The sequence below is a fragment of the Amphiura filiformis genome, chromosome 19 (assembly GCF_039555335.1).
Source record: "Amphiura filiformis chromosome 19, Afil_fr2py, whole genome shotgun sequence".
Lineage (NCBI taxonomy): Eukaryota > Metazoa > Echinodermata > Ophiuroidea > Amphilepidida > Amphiuridae > Amphiura > Amphiura filiformis.
The window spans coordinates 34,764,607-34,784,221 of NC_092646.1; the positions used below are offsets into that span (position 1 = coordinate 34,764,607).

The 19,615-nt window shown below is 36.9% G+C and overlaps 1 protein-coding gene across 1 annotated transcript; it reads right to left on the bottom strand.

Annotated features, from left to right (window-relative positions):
* Nucleotides 1-2,053: 2,053 nt before the first annotated feature.
* Nucleotides 2,054-17,668, bottom strand: LOC140141214 (uncharacterized). Its single transcript, XM_072163013.1, has 9 exons — nt 17,278-17,668; nt 11,967-12,078; nt 10,171-10,223; nt 9,739-9,852; nt 8,195-8,382; nt 7,268-7,345; nt 5,890-5,980; nt 4,380-4,505; nt 2,054-2,527 (listed from the first exon to the last, which is right to left on the bottom strand). The coding sequence occupies exons 1-9, from the start codon at nt 17,468-17,470 to the stop codon at nt 2,481-2,483; spliced, it is 1,002 nt and encodes a 333-aa protein (XP_072019114.1). The 5' UTR covers nt 17,471-17,668; the 3' UTR covers nt 2,054-2,480.
* Nucleotides 17,669-19,615: the final 1,947 nt, after the last annotated feature.

Here is a 19,615-nt window from a genome sequence, read left to right on the forward strand (position 1 = left end):
CTGGGTGTAAACTTATATCAGTAGTTCCATCGGTAGGCCCTAGGCCTAGTTATATGTAGGCCTATATTCAGTTACAATATTATGGGCCTTCCATCTCTGTGAAGTGAGTGGTTAACTTCTTATAGACCTAGTAGGCCTATAATATGTATGACCAATATTTGATTAGAAAGAAATATTAAGTAGGCCTACCCATCTCTGTGGAGTTAGTTAACTTTTAATCATTAATTCTATCTGCAGGCCTAGTTTAATATGCCTATGTTTCAGCGAAGTGTTTACCATGCTCGAGTAGGCCCCTAGATAACGCCTACATTTCCTTGAGTGAATACGTATTATGTCCAATTGGGGCAAAACGGAACCCATCTGTGGGGCAAAACGCCTGGGGCAAAACGGAACCCTGTTCCGTTATGCCCCACACTAAAGGGTTCCGTTTTGCCCCTATACCTGATTTTTAGGAATAGGTTGCATGCATAATACATTGTAGCATATAGGCCATGCAGTTCATACAGCTCAAAGCTAGTACCTTAGTGTTTACAATATACACAATTATTTGGGAATCCGATATTAATGAAGTAAAATTTCGCGCATGAAACATCTACATATCTTACGTCAGACAGGTTGTAATTTTTTGACTCGATCTTGCTCGGATGTCAGTAGATTGTTTCAGATCAAATTTTTGTTGTAAATCTGTGTGGCCATACTTGTGTTCCTCAATATAATTTGCATAGACGGCAGTATTGCCAAGGCCTATTTTTCCGTTGGGTCCGTTTTGCCCCGGGGGTCCGTTATGCCCCACCTTCCCCCACATACGGTATATAGTAACATTATAAAAATGTGTAGCTAAGTTCTATAAAACATATCCATGTACAAAGTACTCACATTTTATGGAGGCTCGACGTTTCGAAACCTATTTGTCTGGTTTCCTATTCATGAGTGATGACTTGATCCAGTAACACTGTTGGTGTTTCTAGAAGATGTAGTGTTTCTAAAATTGTTCTGGATCAAATAGTCATAACTCTGACTGCGGTTGAATGCTGCGCCCCTTGGTTGTCCATTACTTTATATCCCCTACGACGAATCCACATGGATTCTCTTATCCATCTGGGATATCTTTCGTCTTCTCGATGGAAGAGCTTTGCTCCCTCCCAGTCTATTATAACGTGGTCTGGTATGGCCGATTTATCTTGGTCTGATATTGAAGAGAGTCTATTTGCACTGGTTTGGATTTTGTTGATGATTTTGTCCGCTTCCTTCCTATGTTCTTTGATACGTGTGCTAAGGAGTCTTCCAGTTTCTCACACTTAGACAAAGTCACAGTTATTACAGCATATTTCGTATACGCAGCCCGTGGTCTCTGTGGATTTGCGTTTGTCTTTTGGATACACAAGAGATTTTCTTAGTGTGCTGTGGGGTTTGAAGGCGCACACGTATCAAAGAACATAGGAAGGAAGTGAACAAAATCATCAACAAAATCCAACATAAATCGGCCATATCAGACCATGTCGCCGCAACAAAACACGTTATAGACTGGGAGGGAGCAAAGCTCCTCCACCGAGAAAATGAAAGATATCCCAGATGGATAAGGGAATCCATATGGATTCGTCGCAGGGGAGACAAAGCAATGAACAACCAAGGGGTTGTTAACCTCAGTCTCAGTTATGACCATTTGATCCAGAACAATTGTAGAAACACTAGAGATACATTGTATAGATTGATCAGCTCGTAATCGGCGGGCTTTATAACATCGCGGATTAATATAAATATATTTCGAAAATTGTCTTGTGACATCTCGCAAGAAACATCACAAATTAATGATTCAAGTCCTATACTATTGTCTACTTTCTTTAACACACAAAATCTAGACCAGACAAGTCAGCTATGTCACTCTTTGTATGGGTCTACTTTTCGGCGTAGTGGTAAAAGCCTAACAATACCCGCCGATTAAAAGCAGATCAAACTATACATTGAAAGCAGACTGATTTGACAAACTGTCTTCGAAAGTATCTCTTACGTTATTTACTTTAAAAAGTTTTTTACATCAATATACGAGTACGTGTCATGTCAAAAGGAGACACTTTTGGCCAGGATCGTAAATGGAGAGATAGCCAAAAATCTGCCCGGGGTGATTTTTTCCGAATTTGAGTTTGTTGCGAATATGTGATGTTATTAATGTGTAAAACATTGTCTGATAGTTTCAGACCGGAATATAACTGGCATCTTGTATTTTTGAGACATTTTTCAAGGTAATTCCTACTGTCAACATTGTCAATAATATTTTTAAAGGCCGATATCTCAATTTCCAAATTTATAATACCATAACTTACGAACTCAATATCTTCGCGTAGGAATGTCCGATTTAATTGGGGAAAACGGCATTCTGGAGCAAAATTGATAACCTGCCCAAAAGTGTCTCCTTTTGACATGACACGTCACATATAGTATCTGCTATGTTATTTTTTACTCGGGAAGGCAGAGCGAATTGACTAGAGATTAACGCATGTATCACTGGCTGGTCTTCCTGGTATGCTTCCTGTAAGGTGATAAAAAGAAAGGGATGGGGAGGAATCAATCAATACTTTAATCAATTCACATAATTCACATTTATGATAAGTGATTTGATCCATTAGTTTTTATTATATAACACCTGAATAGATCCTTGTCATTTGATTGGTTGATTGTAAGTCACATTTCATTCAATAGATAAGCCAAATATTGAATTTGGTTACATGCGCCGTTTTTTCAGTCTCTATTTCTAATAGAGTGCGATCAGCCAACAGTATACGACAATTTGTTGTGGACTTTGCCGTCACAATGAAGCGATATTTGCGATCACGAGACTGGTCATTGAGTTCACAACAACACAGCTAGCGTTCAGGGTCACGGGAGATTTAAAACGACAAATTTAACTTGTGGCAATTCTGGATGATGAATAACCTTAGGAAACATAATTCACATCTACAAATAAAGCTGAATATTCCGAATTTTTATTTGGGGAAAGAAAAAGTAGACAAACAAGAAGGTGAAAAGGTAAGCTTACAGTACGAAATGGTTAGACCATGGTTAGCAGTGGCTCCGGATCTGGGAGAGGGACCGGGGGGCCCGGGTGAGGGGACCCAAGTACCTTAGGGTCCCCCAATAATCTGAGGTAAAACTCATAATTTTAGGGTAAAATTCAAAAAATATTATAATATAAAATAGGATAAAATTCATAATTTTAAGGTAATATTAATAATTTTAGGTATAATTCAAAATATAAGGTAGAAATATTATTATGTTAAAATTTATGAATTTCAAAAGCTTCCACCCCCTTCAGCGTTTCGTATTCCGTAGCAGGCCAAAAATTTTGAGCCCCCCAATATTAAAAATTGTCTGGAGCCTCTGGTTAGGTCTAGTTCACCACCCACGTAAACTTGTATGGCTCAAAATTCGGATCGCTCGCCATTACTGTCATTGCGAATTTTGAAACTGTTGACGTTTTAATGATCCCCTATTCCCGGTCAATTATTTTAACTGTGTCACGTGCGTGACGCTTGTGGGAACCAACCAAATTTCAGAATAAAAAACACAATCGCCGATATCGATGTTATGTGGCACTTGCATTGGATTGCACAGAGATTAAATTTGGCAAAATTTGACCTTTCTAGGCAAGTTGACAAAACTTTGTGTGCGTAATATGATATGAGCCTATTCTTGACTGTGTAATATTCCTTCACCACTCTGCCGTACGGTCTTAGCTTTATACGTTGGAGAGATAGTACATTATTATCAGTTTGTGAATGAGAACAACGTATAAGTTCCTTGTACTAGGCTAGGTCCGATGACCAGGGACAGGCGATTTGCGCGGAACTTTTTTTCCGCGCAATTCCGCGCAATTTGCTATTTTTTTTCCTATGGGCAGGGATACATGATTTGCACTGAAAAAAGAGTTCCGCGCAATTCCGCGCAATTTGCTATTTTTTCCGCGCAAATCGTCTGTCCCTGCCGATGACTATAGGAAATTATATTTTACCGCATAGCAAAAGCCTAAAATAAATAATAATAGGCTCTATAATGATACTATTGAATCGCTTATTTTTTGGATGATACAAGAATACATTGCACTTGCTAAAAATATTCGTACGATTCGTACGGTTTTTAAAACTCGTGCAAAGCCATTACAATCAATCAATTAAATGATAAAGATCTACTTAGATGTTATATAAAACAAATAACAAAATTAAGCAGCTTCGCTTCGTTGAATGGAACATTCCATTTTCAGCTCATGAAAATATTCTTACCATTGCACCAATAAATATTCATTATACAATCCAATGGGATGACAAATAAAACAAAATTGCCTGCCAATTTCCATGCAATAGTAAATAAAATAAAGGTCTGTTTACCATGTACCGCAGGGTCGTCTATGTCATTGCATATCTCACGGTAGGTTCTTGAGTTGACGAGTTTATCAAAGGCTGGATCCCACCATTCATTGAATAGCGAATCCTTGCGCATCATCATGGCATCACCTAATAGGTTAATGAAGAAATGAATAAAACACACACACAAGAAAAACAAAAAAACAACCAAATCAACGTTCTATCCAGTGACGGACAAGGTAAGGAATAGATTCAAATGTCATTATGATAGTCACTCCCAAGAATCCATCCTGGAGCTCATTTACCCGCTATGAGAAATCGACTTTCTACCTCGAAGTACGAAACTCCAGGAGAGATTTAGGGACCGTGACATGAAAATTATGGGTCAACGACATAAAAAAGCATATAAACTCAATTTTCCCGGGAAAACTTTTCAGGTCCCCCTTAGGAGGGTCAAAACTTTTAAGGGCCTCTCATTTTGTATCAGACCCCCTAACAAGTGTTTGTGAACGGTCCCTTAGTGCCAAAGCTTGAGCTAGTTTTATAACTCAGGAGGTTGAGAACATAGGACACAAGTTTCTGACTTTGACACTTTGGAAATAAAGGAAATGATGAACAGATGTTAGTCACAAGTCAGGAACGCGTGAACTCGGGAAATTTCTAAAAAATCAAGATGTTCTTCAGTAAATTAGACAAAACCTAATCACCCCATGTCAAAAAATTATGTTCCAGTGTACATCGAACACAGCCGCCAGATTTTCATCACGAGTACCAGAGTTCCTAAATTGAGTTGATTATTCAGAAGTCGGGAAGTGGGAATTCAGGATCGTCGTCCGAACTTCCCGTGTTCATGTATACATCAGAAGTAGAAAGTAAGGAAGTCGGGAAATCATGTCCTAACTTTCCAAATTCCCTAAATATAGTTAGGTAATCCGTTCTCAAATTCCTCACTTTCCAACTTGTTACAACCCTGGATGCTCGGACATAAGTTTCTGAGTAGCAAACCCCAAGCCTTGGACATAGGCATAGATCCCGGGGTTGGGGGATAAATTCCCCCAATATTTTGCCTGGGGGATGGTCCATACAATAATCCCCCAATGTTGACGCCTGTATGTGGGTTTCTGACCAAATAAACTTCATAGGATTAAAATGGCACATTTTTTTGCGTGCTTCGCGCATTTGTACCATTAACTTATTATGTCGCCAAAATGGGCTGAATTCACTATACTCCAAGAAATTTTTTCCAACCCCATCCCCCCAATGTGAAAAAAAAAATCCACGCCATTGGAACAAAACAGAGGATGGCGGTTGTAATGTTAAATGTTTCATTATATACAAATGTAGTTGGGAATATGAAGACTTAGAAATCTGAATGCAAAATAACTATTTTACTGTTTGAAACACAGCCATTTTGGTTCTTCAATCATTTGGACATGCTTGATACGGTCATGCGTGGGTTTTCATACTGCAAAACCAGGAAAGTAAATAAGCAAACACACAATTATTTCACATTAATTTAATACATGTATATTACCTCCCTGTAGGCATGGCGGCAATTCTTCGGCGACGTACAAAGAGCCATCACGAGCAAATGGTAGTTCATTGCTGACAAAAATAGCATCTACCTGTAATAATAATAACAATAATAATAATAATAATAATAATAATAATAATAATAATAATAATAATAATAATAATAATAATAACAATAATAACAATACTACTATACTACTACTACTGCTGCTGCTACTACTACTACTACTACTACTACTACTACTACTACTACTACTACTACTACTACTACTACTACTACTACTACTACTACTACTACTACTACTACTACTACTACTACTACTACTACTATTACTACTATTACTACTATAGGGTGATTCGGATACGTATGGACTAGGCAGATGATCAGTTACGCTGCCCTCAGGTAGTTATCATTAGCACTAAACATCTGGGTGTCAATGAATTTTCAAGACAACATATCAGCCTCCATTTAGAAACTTTCTCCGTGAAATTGGGGCAATATTTTTTCATTTTCAGACCATATTATGCAGTGTCAACAAATAACTTCCGGTTGCATCTTTGATTTAAAGGGAAAATAGTCACATATTTCCCTCATACTGGGACGAGATTGTTGGCCACGAAACAGCCCTGACCTCTATCCAGTTGAAAATGTGTGGTCCATAATGGAAGAGCAAGGCTACTGTCCCCCATTTGCCACAAACAAGAACATGCTGGTCAAAAAATCAAGGATGCATGGGATTATGTGAAATTGGGAGGTCATACGATTCTTCCGAATCTTCTCGAGGGAGATCATAGGTGGAAGAAAAGTATAGTTTTACCATAATTCATGTAAATGTATTGTGTTTTATTCATTTAAACATACTTTATAATACTGTTGGTCCATTCTTATCAGAATCACCCTATATTACTATTAAAATAAATAGCGCATCAAACAATAAGGATTATAAGTGCTGTACAAATTAATAATAAAAGATGCGCAAGAAGACAAAATCCTAAATACATGTGTGCAAATATAAAAAGATTGGTCTTACAATAATCCTTGTTTGTACAACCGTCTGAGTCAAACAATATATGGAGGTCTACGGTATTCAATTACAATGGTATTCTGTCAAGTATACTCCACAGCAGCCGTTTGGTTCCGCTCCCTCCACTGCACACAAACAGTCTGCAGCATCATGACGTCATGCAGCATCTGATTAGTCAGCCAGGAGTTCAACCCACTGGCAATCAAGTTCCCGGATGCATCGCTTCTGATCAGGTTCTCATAGATAAACTAATCAGAAACGGCGTGTTTATGTGGTTATTGGCAGGCAGACTGTTTGTGCAGAGGGAGTGTAACAAAACTGGCTGCGAAGGAGACTAAAGTAGACGGTACTTACTTCTCTATTGCTTAACGCCTGCGGTAATTCGTCAAAACTGTTATATTCAAATATCTGATCGTCTGCAATGTCGTAATCCTATTGAATGAAAGGAAACACAGTATTTTATAAGCACTATAATGAAAGACAGAGATAAAAAAGAATAAATCGCGTCTGACGTCACTTTCAATTACGATCCTTGATTGGTTAATAGCGTGTACAAGGAAGGCCGATTGATCTGGTGCCGATTGGAGAAAAGGAATAACAGAAAATAGCGAAAACTTACGTACATTTACAAGGCAAAAAGCAATTTTCCTAGGCATTGTTGCCATGGTGCCTTCGGGAAAGAAAGTTTCCTACTATAAAGACTCAACTTTTGAGATGGTTTGTATGTTTGAAGGTGCAAAATTAACAATAAGGCGCCAGGTTATACCACCGCGTTCAGCAAGTCATCATCACGACACAAACAAAATGGGCTCGAGTTTGATTGACAGATGACGTCAGACGCGATGTATATAGTCTTTTTATCTCTGTCTTTCATTATTGTAATAAACATGTTAACTTCCTGATGCATTGTGGGACGGTTTTGCCAAATATTGGTACAACTGAACTCTGACCTATCGGGAAGGGTGTTTTCATTACATAAAATTTTAAAATGGTTTTAAACAGAAATAAAAAATGTCTAATTTCACAAATTATTATCGAAAATAAAATTAATGATTTTTCACATTCTTACAGTAATATTAGGAATTTTTATAAAGAATTTTGTTTCCGAAAAGAAATAATCATATGCACATCAATCATTAGAAGTGGTCTACATCTTCGTTTTTTACGTTTGAAAAATTGGAAAGAGTAATTACTCCAAAAAAAAAAACCAAAAAAAAAACCCAACACCGACACTGTCAATTTATTTTTATCGCAATTGATAAAAGAATAGCCCAAACTCACCGAACTATGCAAAAGACAAAACCTGTCTGACCACCATCCTTTTAAGAAACCAATTTTTGCACCACTTAGATTGTTAGGGTCAAAGTTCGTAGGGTTACCCGAAAGTGTTAAGAGCACAGGTGCCGCAGTTGGTGTAAATGGCGCACTGAATTTGTAGCTCCTAAGTCTTTCCAATGAAGTACCAAACACTGTGAAAATAAAATATCATCAGATATCGGGTAATCGACGGGTATTTAAAAACAAATTGTTGTCCAAATGTTTTTTAATTATTATATACATTATTTACTTTTTAAATTCCAAAGCTGGGTAAGTTGCAAAACTGGAGAGCACAGGGACAACATCAAGTATTACAATGTAAATACTGTATGTATACAACATGCATGCAAGTTTTGCTTTCATGCATTACTTTAAATTTATGTAAACTTTGTTATTGCAAATATTGTATGTTGTTAATTGTTACTCAGGGCCCCCTTGGAGATCAGTACCAGATACTGAAGGGGCTACCCTGGTTAAAGAAAGAATAAATAAATAGGGTTTAGGACCACAGTGGATGGGCTATGGATGGGCGGATGACGTCACAAGCAATCTATCGCATGGACTTCACTCACAGCACTCCGCTCACACTAGCTGCCCAGCAAACACAAACGTTTTAAATAAGTTATATTTTGGCTTTTGGTTTAGGTAAAAACGTTTTAATAACATTAAAATGTCGGGTTATATAAAGGTCATGATAACGTTTTAAAACGTGTTGTATGAAAACACACTACAACAACTATTTTTGCAAACATTTTTGCCAAATATTGTGTCAATACTTAAATAACATTATGTTAAAATATTTGAACCCAGCAAACACAGAAATGTTCTTAAAATGTTTATTTCAAAACCTTTTAATAACATTTAAATGTCGGGTTATAAAAAGGCCATGAAAACGTTTTTAAAACGTTATTGAAAATATTTTGGGCAAACATCTTTCGCAAAATATTTTTTCAACCATAAAATAAGATTTTGTTTAGAATGTTTTTGGAATGTTATTAAAACGTTTTTGTACCCTTTATATAACCCGACATATAAATGTTTTTCTGTCAAACATTTTTGTTTGCTGAGCAGTAGATTATCAAAAAATGTATTTTAAGGTTATGAAAACGTTTTATACTCTTAATATATACCCTTTATATAACCCGACATTTAAACGTTTTCTAACAACCTTTTATAACCTTTTGCGAATGATGTCGAAAACGTTTTGTGTTTGCTGGGTGAATAGTGTCAGGGACCCATCCGCTTAATATATTGGGCTATTCCAGTTGAAATCCATACACCTCGGGCCACGCACCCCTATGGAAGATATGACCTTAATCTCCCAACCAGGGAGTGTGACTTGCAAATGGGATAACCTGAATAGGAGACTCCATTTGAAATCTACAACCCTGTGTTGGAGATTAAGATCATGTCATCCATAGGGGATATATGGATTTCAACTGAAATATCCCATTCATTCGGCCTCTGAACTGACATCAATGACTACATTCAATAATTATTAGACTCACATGAACAGGCGTCAAACCAACGTCCAAGAAGGCCTTGCTGAGGAAAACTATTATTCCAACAGGTGAGCCACTCGGCATCTACCAGCGCACAGTTCTTACCGGCAATTTGACATACTGTAAAGATAGAAAAAAGGACAATGAGCATACATTTCTCCCATTTTTAAACGTCGTTCATTTGTTATTTCATAGGGGTATGTATCTCCTTTTGTGACGCATTTAAAATGTTCAAATAAGCCGAGTCGTTTTAATCGCTTAAACTATTAAATGGTAACCAAAGCACGTTTCAACTGACAGGTTGCCTCGAATGGCTCCGAGTGAGAGACCCGACTATGCACGGGTGGATTATATAATACCCATAATTGAAGACTGAATTAAAAAAAACTAGTTTGTGTCTGACGTCAGGGCAAAGGCGCGACGTGATTGGTTACTGACCTGCATTTATGACATCGATAAGGTATCCTTTTAACACTCGAGTTTTTCGATCCCTGAAGCAGATAAAATGAAAACACACTTTATTTGGTCATATCGAAGGATCAAAATTTAACATGAGCTTAAATCATATTCAATTAGCAGTATAGTACAAAAATGGTGTTTTACTTGAGAACATTATTTCAAAATTATCGCGAAAATTTCTCGAGGCCCCCCTTTATAGATCTCAAAAATTTCAGGGCCCCCCTGTTTGACATGAAAATTATGGGTCAACGCCATAGAAAAGCATATAAGCTCAATTTTCCCAGGACAATTTGTGGTCATATTTTTTCAGGCCCCCCCCTAGGAGGGTCAAAACTTTTAAGGCCCCCCTTTTTGCATCAGGCCTCCCCTAACAAATGCCCCCATTTAATGACACATGATGTACAGTGACTTTTAACAAGTCATGTAATCACCAAGGCAATAAGCCCACTCGCCATTGTAACTTCCGGTTTTTGAGAGCAGTTTTGGGACACTTTGACTTCTGACATATCGGGGAAATTGCTGTAATTATAATTTATTAACTTATTATTGGCATAATGTTATCATTAACTATATCTAAATAATTAATTTATTCAATAATAATGTTTTTGGGGTTTGTTTTCATTCTTGTAAAACATTTTAGATTATATTTTGTACGCACAAAAACAATTTTTCTGAATTTTCCCAATAGGTCAGAGGGCAAAGTGTCCCAAAACTGCAAACACTGTCCCACAATGCATTGCAAACTTTCAATGCCGATTTGGCTTATTTAATACGTCCCTAAACTAGACATGATTCAGATACATGAAGTCACGACTAACACTGACTAACCAGAAGATATGCGGTTATATCAAAAGACTTCAGCCAAGGATTAAAGACATGTCCTAAATTAAGACATGTATACTAAAGACGTGTTTCTAGGCTAGACACATGTTGTTCAAATGAAGTTCTTTAATGGCACTATCAATAATTATCCCTGCGAAAGCCAAACGGATTTACAATTTGTATAGAATCAGCTTCTGGATAAATCTCCCCTGGGCAATTTTTGAACCATTGATCAGGTGAAGTATATACGTTTTATTCTAAACCACCGATTGAAGTGAAATGAATGGTACAGTTTTAAAATAACACACAAGTTTCACCATTTTTGTAAAGAATTTAGACTTTTTGCTATAATGTAAACATCTGATTTAAAGGTTCTGATTGACAGCCTCATCCCCAACTTTACCCTATCAAAATGCAGGTTTTGGTATCAGGTGAAAGCTCATATTTTTCTCATTAACTTATTGAAATTAAGCGTTCCAAATCGGTATATTAACGAAGAAATCGTCAAAAAACTGCCGAATTAGTCTCAAATGTGGTATACCACATTTTGACTAATTCAGCAGTTTTTTGATGATATCTTCGGAAATACACCGATTTGGAACTCCTAATTTCAGTATGTTAATGAGAAAAATAAGATCTTTCATTTGATATTAATTTATAACACGATCATGATGATTAACATTAATAAAAACACTGTAGATTACCAGTTTTACGCTGTATTAAATGTCAGTAATTGCATGAAGAATTAGTCGCATTTACAATGAACATTTACATGATCTTTTTGCATGAATGCTTGAAAGGGACAACAGTTTATGTTATACATAAGTTTCAAAGAATTTGATTTTCCAAATATATCGGGTCACCTTCCTTTGAGACTTTATAAAGTAGATTGTCGGATTTAGCAAATCATCGATATAAGCCTGTAATATATTTTATAAAGATAAGGTACATACATGTAAGTTACTCTCAGGTAGCCACCCCCACTAGCTTGTATGCTCCATATCCGTGTATCGTAATGGACGTCATCTACTGATCCTCGTCCACCACAATCAGAAGTACACGAACCTTAAAATAACAATGGTGAAACTAAATTCACTGCTTACCCTTCGATTCAATCATTTTGCTGGGTTGCTTCCTTTAAACAAAGTGATTATACATTATGCAAAGGACCAATTCATTAAGTCAAACTCAAAGATCGTTAAAGAGACTATTAATAGGGATGACCATGAAAATTTGAAGTTTCTCCTATCCTGTATTGTAGAGTCATACCGTATATTAAAGAGCTCATTAAGTGGAGCATTTCATTCTTTAAATGACCTCAATAGGATAAATGGTTCTGAAGTTATGGCCAATTTTATATGCGTGTTTTGAATAGGCAGTTTGGACAGATTATGGACACCAAGTAAAAATGGCACAAAATTGAATAATTTCCAGTTTCAAATTCATTATTTTCAAAAGCGCCTTTTCAGTAACCCTTGAAAATGGATTACATGATTCATACAAATACTTACAAGAAGAAATCATTTATAAATACGGGTTTTCATAAATGCATTCGGAGATCTGGTCTTGTGAAATAGCCTTTTTGTTCTTTATTTCTTTGTACAAATCCAAGATGGCAGTCATGGAAGAAAAATTATGAACAAATTTGACCAAAAAATGTATCACCAAATTTTGACAACTTGTTATTTAAGTCACAAAACATGTAATAAAGTTGATTTGTAGTGACAATTTTTGTGCGCGGTTTCCGAATTTTGCATCCAAGTCCAAAAAAGTGCAAAATTCGGAAACCTTGCATAAAAATTCGTCATTACACATCAACTTAATTACATGTTTTTTTTACTTGAATAACAAGTTGTCAAAATTTGGTGATACATTTTTTACACATGAAACGCATCCATGTGCTCAGTTTCCCATGGAGTGTATTTGCATTAAAATTTGATTTTACTGCAAATTTTCTCTAAATTCCAAGTTATATTGGATGAGTCAAGTTTTGTATATTATAATAACAATATTGAACCAATTTCATGTGCAATTTTAAGATATTACCATGATCATTACAGAGTATACTGTGCATGTAGGCCTACGGTACTGCATAATTCTGAATCCTATTAAAGAGCGTCTAAATTTCATCATCTAAAATGCACCCCTAAATAGTTGTGAAATTTTATGAAATTGCACATGGAAATAGATAAATATATATAGTATAGTATACAAAAACTTTACTTGCCTAATATATCTTGGAATTTGGAGAAAATTTACATTAAAATCACTCTTTTATACAAATAACCTTCACTTTAGCTTGCTGTGGAGGGAAAACTATTGGTATCTTAAATTATGAAGTTGGCTACAGTAGATGGGAACTTCTTGTTAGGTGATTGCCCAAGTTATAGATTTATTGATTGACATTTAGGGGTGCATATTTGAACTTCATCAAAACATGTTTTTGCCACATGATGCAGTCATGTCTACAGTAGAATTCATCTCGACCTTTGCAGGACTTAAACCCCATTAAAAGCTATTAAACCAAGATAACACTCATTGAAGCAGCTCAACTGATTAAATCAGATCTTCTCTGGTTGTGCACAAGTGTCTGTTTTCAATGTGCGACATCGAAATAAAGCTGGTATAATAGCTTCAGTTGGGTAACCGATTATAAAGGAAACGAAAGGAAACAATGGTATGTGTACCTTTGTTCACGAAATGAGACAAAGACCTGCTTTTTGTTAACCAGCATTCTTCAAAATGAGCAACATAATGATTGTTGACTTAACACGGTTTGGAAATAATTTCTTCATATTTTTGGTGTTATCTGTCGTTTACATATCCTTCCTAAAACACAAAAGTGCGACCCTCTCCAAACATCTAAATTAGCTAAAATTTAGGACATGTTACAAAACTATATTTTCTAGAACCTATTTAGAATAGTTAAAATGTAGCTTGTACCGTTTTTTTGTGGCATCCTTCAGAAGTGAGCGGTCCGATACCAATATTTTCGGTCAAATCTCCATTCAATTAACACGGAGAGTTGGCTAGCTATGCCTTGCCCTCACTCATATTTTACAAAAGTGCGACTATTTCTGAACATCTAACCTAGCTGTAATTTTAGGTCATGTTAGAGAAATATATTTGCTAGAAGTTTGGAGAATAGCTAAAATATTGGCTGGTTATTTTTCACACAGTGATGTTAACTAGGCAAGTGCCCATTCTTCCAACGTACATCATTTTTAGAGGTCACGCGTCAATGGTGAGAGCACTGTGTATTGTGTATAGGAAAACGGACAGTAACTGCAGTATGAAAATTACAAACAGGCTAATATGAGGTACTACTGATGCACTGTGTGTGCACTCAAGTGAAATCCATTGGGCAGTGTAGGGAGTCTCTGTGTGCATAGCTCCATTGAGACTGTGTGTGTGTTCAGTCTTGCATGGTAAACATAAAAGGTGTCCAAAGGAGTGGGTTCTTGTGCTGGTCATCCCTACTATTAACCATATTCGCCTCGGTCTCTCAAAACAAGGTTCTACCCGCAAAGTGCTTGTTGCGTATTAGTACGCCTGTCAAACCCATACTTCTGACGCGTTGCTAGAAAAGCGATATAAACAAAAATGCACTTTTTGCGCATGCGTTTGCAGGGAAAACCTCAATTTGGTAGCAAGAAGGCGGATCCTTGGAAAGGGCGAATAGATCTGTATGCACAAAACAAAAAAAGACCAGGTCTAGAGTTAAGAAATACGGAGGGCTCTGGATGACTTTGACCTGGCCTTTTTTCACGCGTACTTTAAAGTCCATCAGATCATCAATGATGAGAACATGCACACTTAAACAGCAAACCAAACATTAACTCCTGCACACCGTCATCATCCCTATATCTTCGTGTTAAAAATTGCCGTGATAGTAAGATGAATCCTCACGTTTTTCAACAACTACGCATGGTGATTTTATTCGAGATAGGCCGTGCAACTCAGGCTAAGCATACAATTTGAGATTTTGAGCGCCTGCCACACTGTTTCTATTCTATGTTTTACGATTTTCGCATGATCAATATATGGCTGGCCGTAACCGCCACAACGTGGAGCTGCTACGCGTAGCTTACTTTTCGCTTCGCGGAGCTAAATTGACCAATCATGTTAGATCTTTTCATTACGCGGAGCCAGTGGATGCATCCTCGTTCCAGAGAGAGAAAACTCTTGCCAAAATTAATGTTTACTATGGGGATTTTAAATGAATCGATTGTAAATAAACCACGACCAGTTGTACAGGATCAATACCATTGTTTGATTAGTGTATAGTCAATGTTACCTTACATGCATGTGTCATGTGTGTGGCGTGTTTGTTTGTTTGTTTGTTTGTTTGTCTACTGTGTCAGGCCAGGATCACTGACACCCAGGTACTGATACTCTCATACTATCACGGTGATCATATTGTTGAATGTTGTTGACTTAAAAATAATCATGATGCAGTCATGTCTACAGTAGAACTCACCACGACCTTTGAAGGACTTAAACCCTATTAAAAGCTATTAAACCAAGATAACACTCAATGAAAATGGCTCAACTATGTTACATCAGATCTTCTCTGGTTAAATACACACTGCATTTGTGTCTGTTTTACCTGTGCAATGAGCAATGAGCTGGTATTATAGTTTCAGTTGGGTGAACGATTATAAAGCGAACGCAAGGTAACAATACTGTGGGCTTTTGTTTACGAAATGAGACAATAGTCTGCTTATTGTTAACCAGCGTTCTTGAAAATGAGAAGCTTAATGACTTAACACGGTTTAGAAATAATTTCTTCATATTTTTTGGTACAAAAGTACCAATATTTCCAAACACCTAAATTAGCTAAAAATTTAGGACATGTTACAAAACTATATTTTCTAGAATTTCAGAGAATACTTTAAATATTGGCCGGTTATTTTTTACACAGTGACGTCAACTAGGCAATGGCCTATACTTCTAACATACACTATTTGTAGAGGTCACGCGTCAATGGTGAGCGCACTGAGTATTGTGTATAGGAAAACGGACAGTAACTACAGTATGTATGGCCTACTACTAGTATATAAAGTAAATCCGAACTGGTTTGCAGTTTGCTGAAGGTCGAATTCCGCAGGGACACCGCGCAAGTTATACAAATTAGCTCCCGGCGATACACTGCAGATCGCAGAACTGTGTGCATAGTTTACCACCACTCTGCCTAGCTATATAGTTATGTACAATACTGTATGAGTTTCTTATGAGTGCATGTCCATCTTAATAATAAGTCAGTTCGTACTTTTCATAAAACTACTTTTTGAATCATAACTTTCGTGACCGAGGATATCTTGCAACTACGTGACGCTCGTCTGGCAAATTCTTAATGAATAAATTCGCTTCACGTAATGAGTAAGTCGTACTTAATTAGTCAGTTTTACCTCCGAGTAATGAAAAACTCTAACATGATCATGATTGGTCAATTTGGCTCCACGGAGCAAAAAGTCAGCTCCACGTTGTGGCGGTTGCGGCCTACCATATCAGTATCCCATATGATATTTCTATTGCAAGGAAATTTTATTTGTTGTCAGGTTTTATTTTAAATACACTAACTGGAAATTAAATACACTAATTAGTGAGGACCGGTATTTTGCTGTGGATATGTTTAACTGCAATTTGCGGGTAAAAAATTTGAAATCCTGAGTAAAAATTTTGATCATATTCAACTCTTTGAGAAAAAATTTATATAAAAGAATGCATGTAAAATCCAGCTGCAATACAATGTACATTATTGACACACTATCACTCTCTTTATCTACGGCAATAATAGAATATCGATTTCAATCGAATTGAATACGATGCTCAGTTTTGAGTTTGTAGTTGACTACTAAGCGACCTAAGCGATCGATTGCTAGCCAATCAGATAGAACTCCTTTTCTTGCGTTCGGTGAAATACCAGTCGCCCGTCGCTCACCAACGGAGTATTAAATTTATATTTATCGAATAGGAAGTCGACACTGTGTCCTGTAACTTCCTGTCCACTCTTTAATTCATTTCTCCAAAATCAAGTGCGCAGAGCGAGTTAAAATTTTGATCGTAAGTGTAAAGAAGTCAAGCGGGGTGCGCAAAAAATTTGTATTAAAGATTGTGCGCGCATATTTTGATTGTTAAGTAAAATTTTGAGTTCTATAACCCCCTATTTTGGGTGTTAAATTATAACCCCCTATTTTTGGTCTAAAATTCTATGACCCCAGTATATTCATGACCCCTTCCTCAGAAAATGACAGCCCTTACCTCCATTGTAGTCTCTGGGACGGTCTGCTGGACCACCTTTGCCTTCTACGTTGATATTTATAGGTGCCTCACCGCCTTTGTTATAATTCAATACTGCCAATACCATTCCAGCAGCAGCTACAATCCCGACAATGAGAACCAGGATACACAGGAGAATAAAAACTCTACCTCCATTAGTCCTTTCTTCCCCCATTATTGCTGGTTTGCTTAAGTTTCAGCTAGTTTCCAAATTTCGCTGGTACACTGTTCCGTCACCTTGTAGTATAACCAGTAGTAATCCCAATTTGCGTATTAACCTTATTTGACGACAACATCCAAATGCTAAGAAAGCGCAGGCACAGAACATGCAAAATAAACGACTAAATATAAATAATTTTACTAAGCGCACCTCTGGCGCCCAATTTTGTGCTACTTTTGTGTGACTGTGGGCATGTACGAGCATACTTCACGCATTAGTGTATTTGTGCATTCATGTGAAAAAACGAGAACTTTTTCAGTGTCAATGGGAATAATTAGCACAGTTAGCAAACCAATACGTTGGTATTATGTGCATTGGATTGTGGTTATGTGGTCCCGCATCATAGCGAAACATGCGAATGTATGCCATATTCCTGGACCGTATTAAACTTATATTGAGAAGAAAACGTGATTTTATGTCAATATTATAAACACAGCCAAAGTAAAAAGTCTCCAGTAGTTCCATTCCCATTTACTCAGAGTCTGATGAGTTTATGGCAAAATTATTTTTATAATAATTTTCGTGAGCAGAGGAACCTTTGTTTGGAAATTCGTGCAATTTTAAAAATGACATAGGGAATTGTATCACATAGCGGAACTAGCGTGAGTGCCAAGAATTACGTCGCCTGAATAGGCCGGCAGGTTAAGGGGGTACTACACCCCTGTCCAATTTTGTGCCTATTTTTGCATTTTTCTCAAAAATTATAGCACATTGGTGACAAGTAAGATATGTATATTATAGGGGCAAGGACTACAACTTCTGTACTGAAAACTCAGCAACTCAAAGCAAGTAGTTATTGATTTATTGATCAAATATTGGTTTTTCCTCATTTTTGACTGTAACTCCACAACTGTTGTCTGTGCTGAAATAAAATTTCCAGTGCAGTAGTTGTAGACCTTGCCCCTATAATATACATATCTTACTTGTCCCCAATGCGCTATAAATTTTGAGAAAAATGCAAAAATGGGCACAAAATTGGGCAGGGGTGTAGTACCCCATTAAAGGTTTGCCCATGCATGCTAAAATGCAAATCAAATACCCCGCTCTTTCAATTGTGCGCAGGCAAGTGTACAATTAATGATTCCTGTACGGGTTGCTTCAGGCCACATAAATAGTTGATACCATGCATTGACTTTTGCGTGGTCAATTCGTAATTTTTAAATTGCACGAATTTCCAAACAACGGCTCCTATACTCACGATGATTAAACTTTTGATATCAAATATGGTATCAACCTTCAAAGGAATGTGTATAGAAAATTATAATACAAATTATCTTGCCATAAACTCATCAGACTCTGATTAAATTGGGGCGGAACTACTGGAGACTTTTGAAACCGTGCACATAGCAGGTTTATAAAAATCAGCTTTATTAACAGGCATCAAGTTAAGCAAGAACACATTGAATCATTTCTAATTTTGGATATTTGGGGAATTCCCTTGAGATTGTAAAGTGAAAGTGACATCATGTTGGGGAAAACCCCAGGAAGTGATGTAATGAGAAAGGTTAATTAATGATTTTTTGGTAGACAAATCCAGTAAATTAGTATTCACTTTCTGAGCTTTCGATGACCGGTTATGTCATCTTGATCACAGATCTTGATCCAGGCTCACTGCACTTCCCGCCGTGGGACTTGGTAGTATCATTCCCACAGGTTCTTGATTGGCTTAGCAGCGAGTCGTAGACGTGATCTAGAGAATACATCCCAATGTCTCGATTCAATTCTCGATGTCTCGCAAGTCTTGTTGGATTCAATTTTGTCTTTTGGATGGACAAGTAAGTTCCTAAGCGTGTTATGGGGCCTCATAGCGGTGGCAATACGGTGTTTCCAGAAGATGCGTTGTAGTTTTTCTGAGAGTCCTTCTATGTATGGTAGTACAACCATACCTTTCGACGGGTCATTGTCGTTTTTCTTTTCTTTGGTTTCCTTCTTTGATACTGTCCCTTTCCTCAAGTTTTTATTTAACTGTACACCAGGCACAAAAAGAAACTCGTCAGTTATATTCATCCTTGCTGTTTAATAACCTGATAATTTTGGATTATTCTGAAATATACATTTTGTTAATTGGACTTTTCTTTCTCATTTGACACCCTGTTCGTG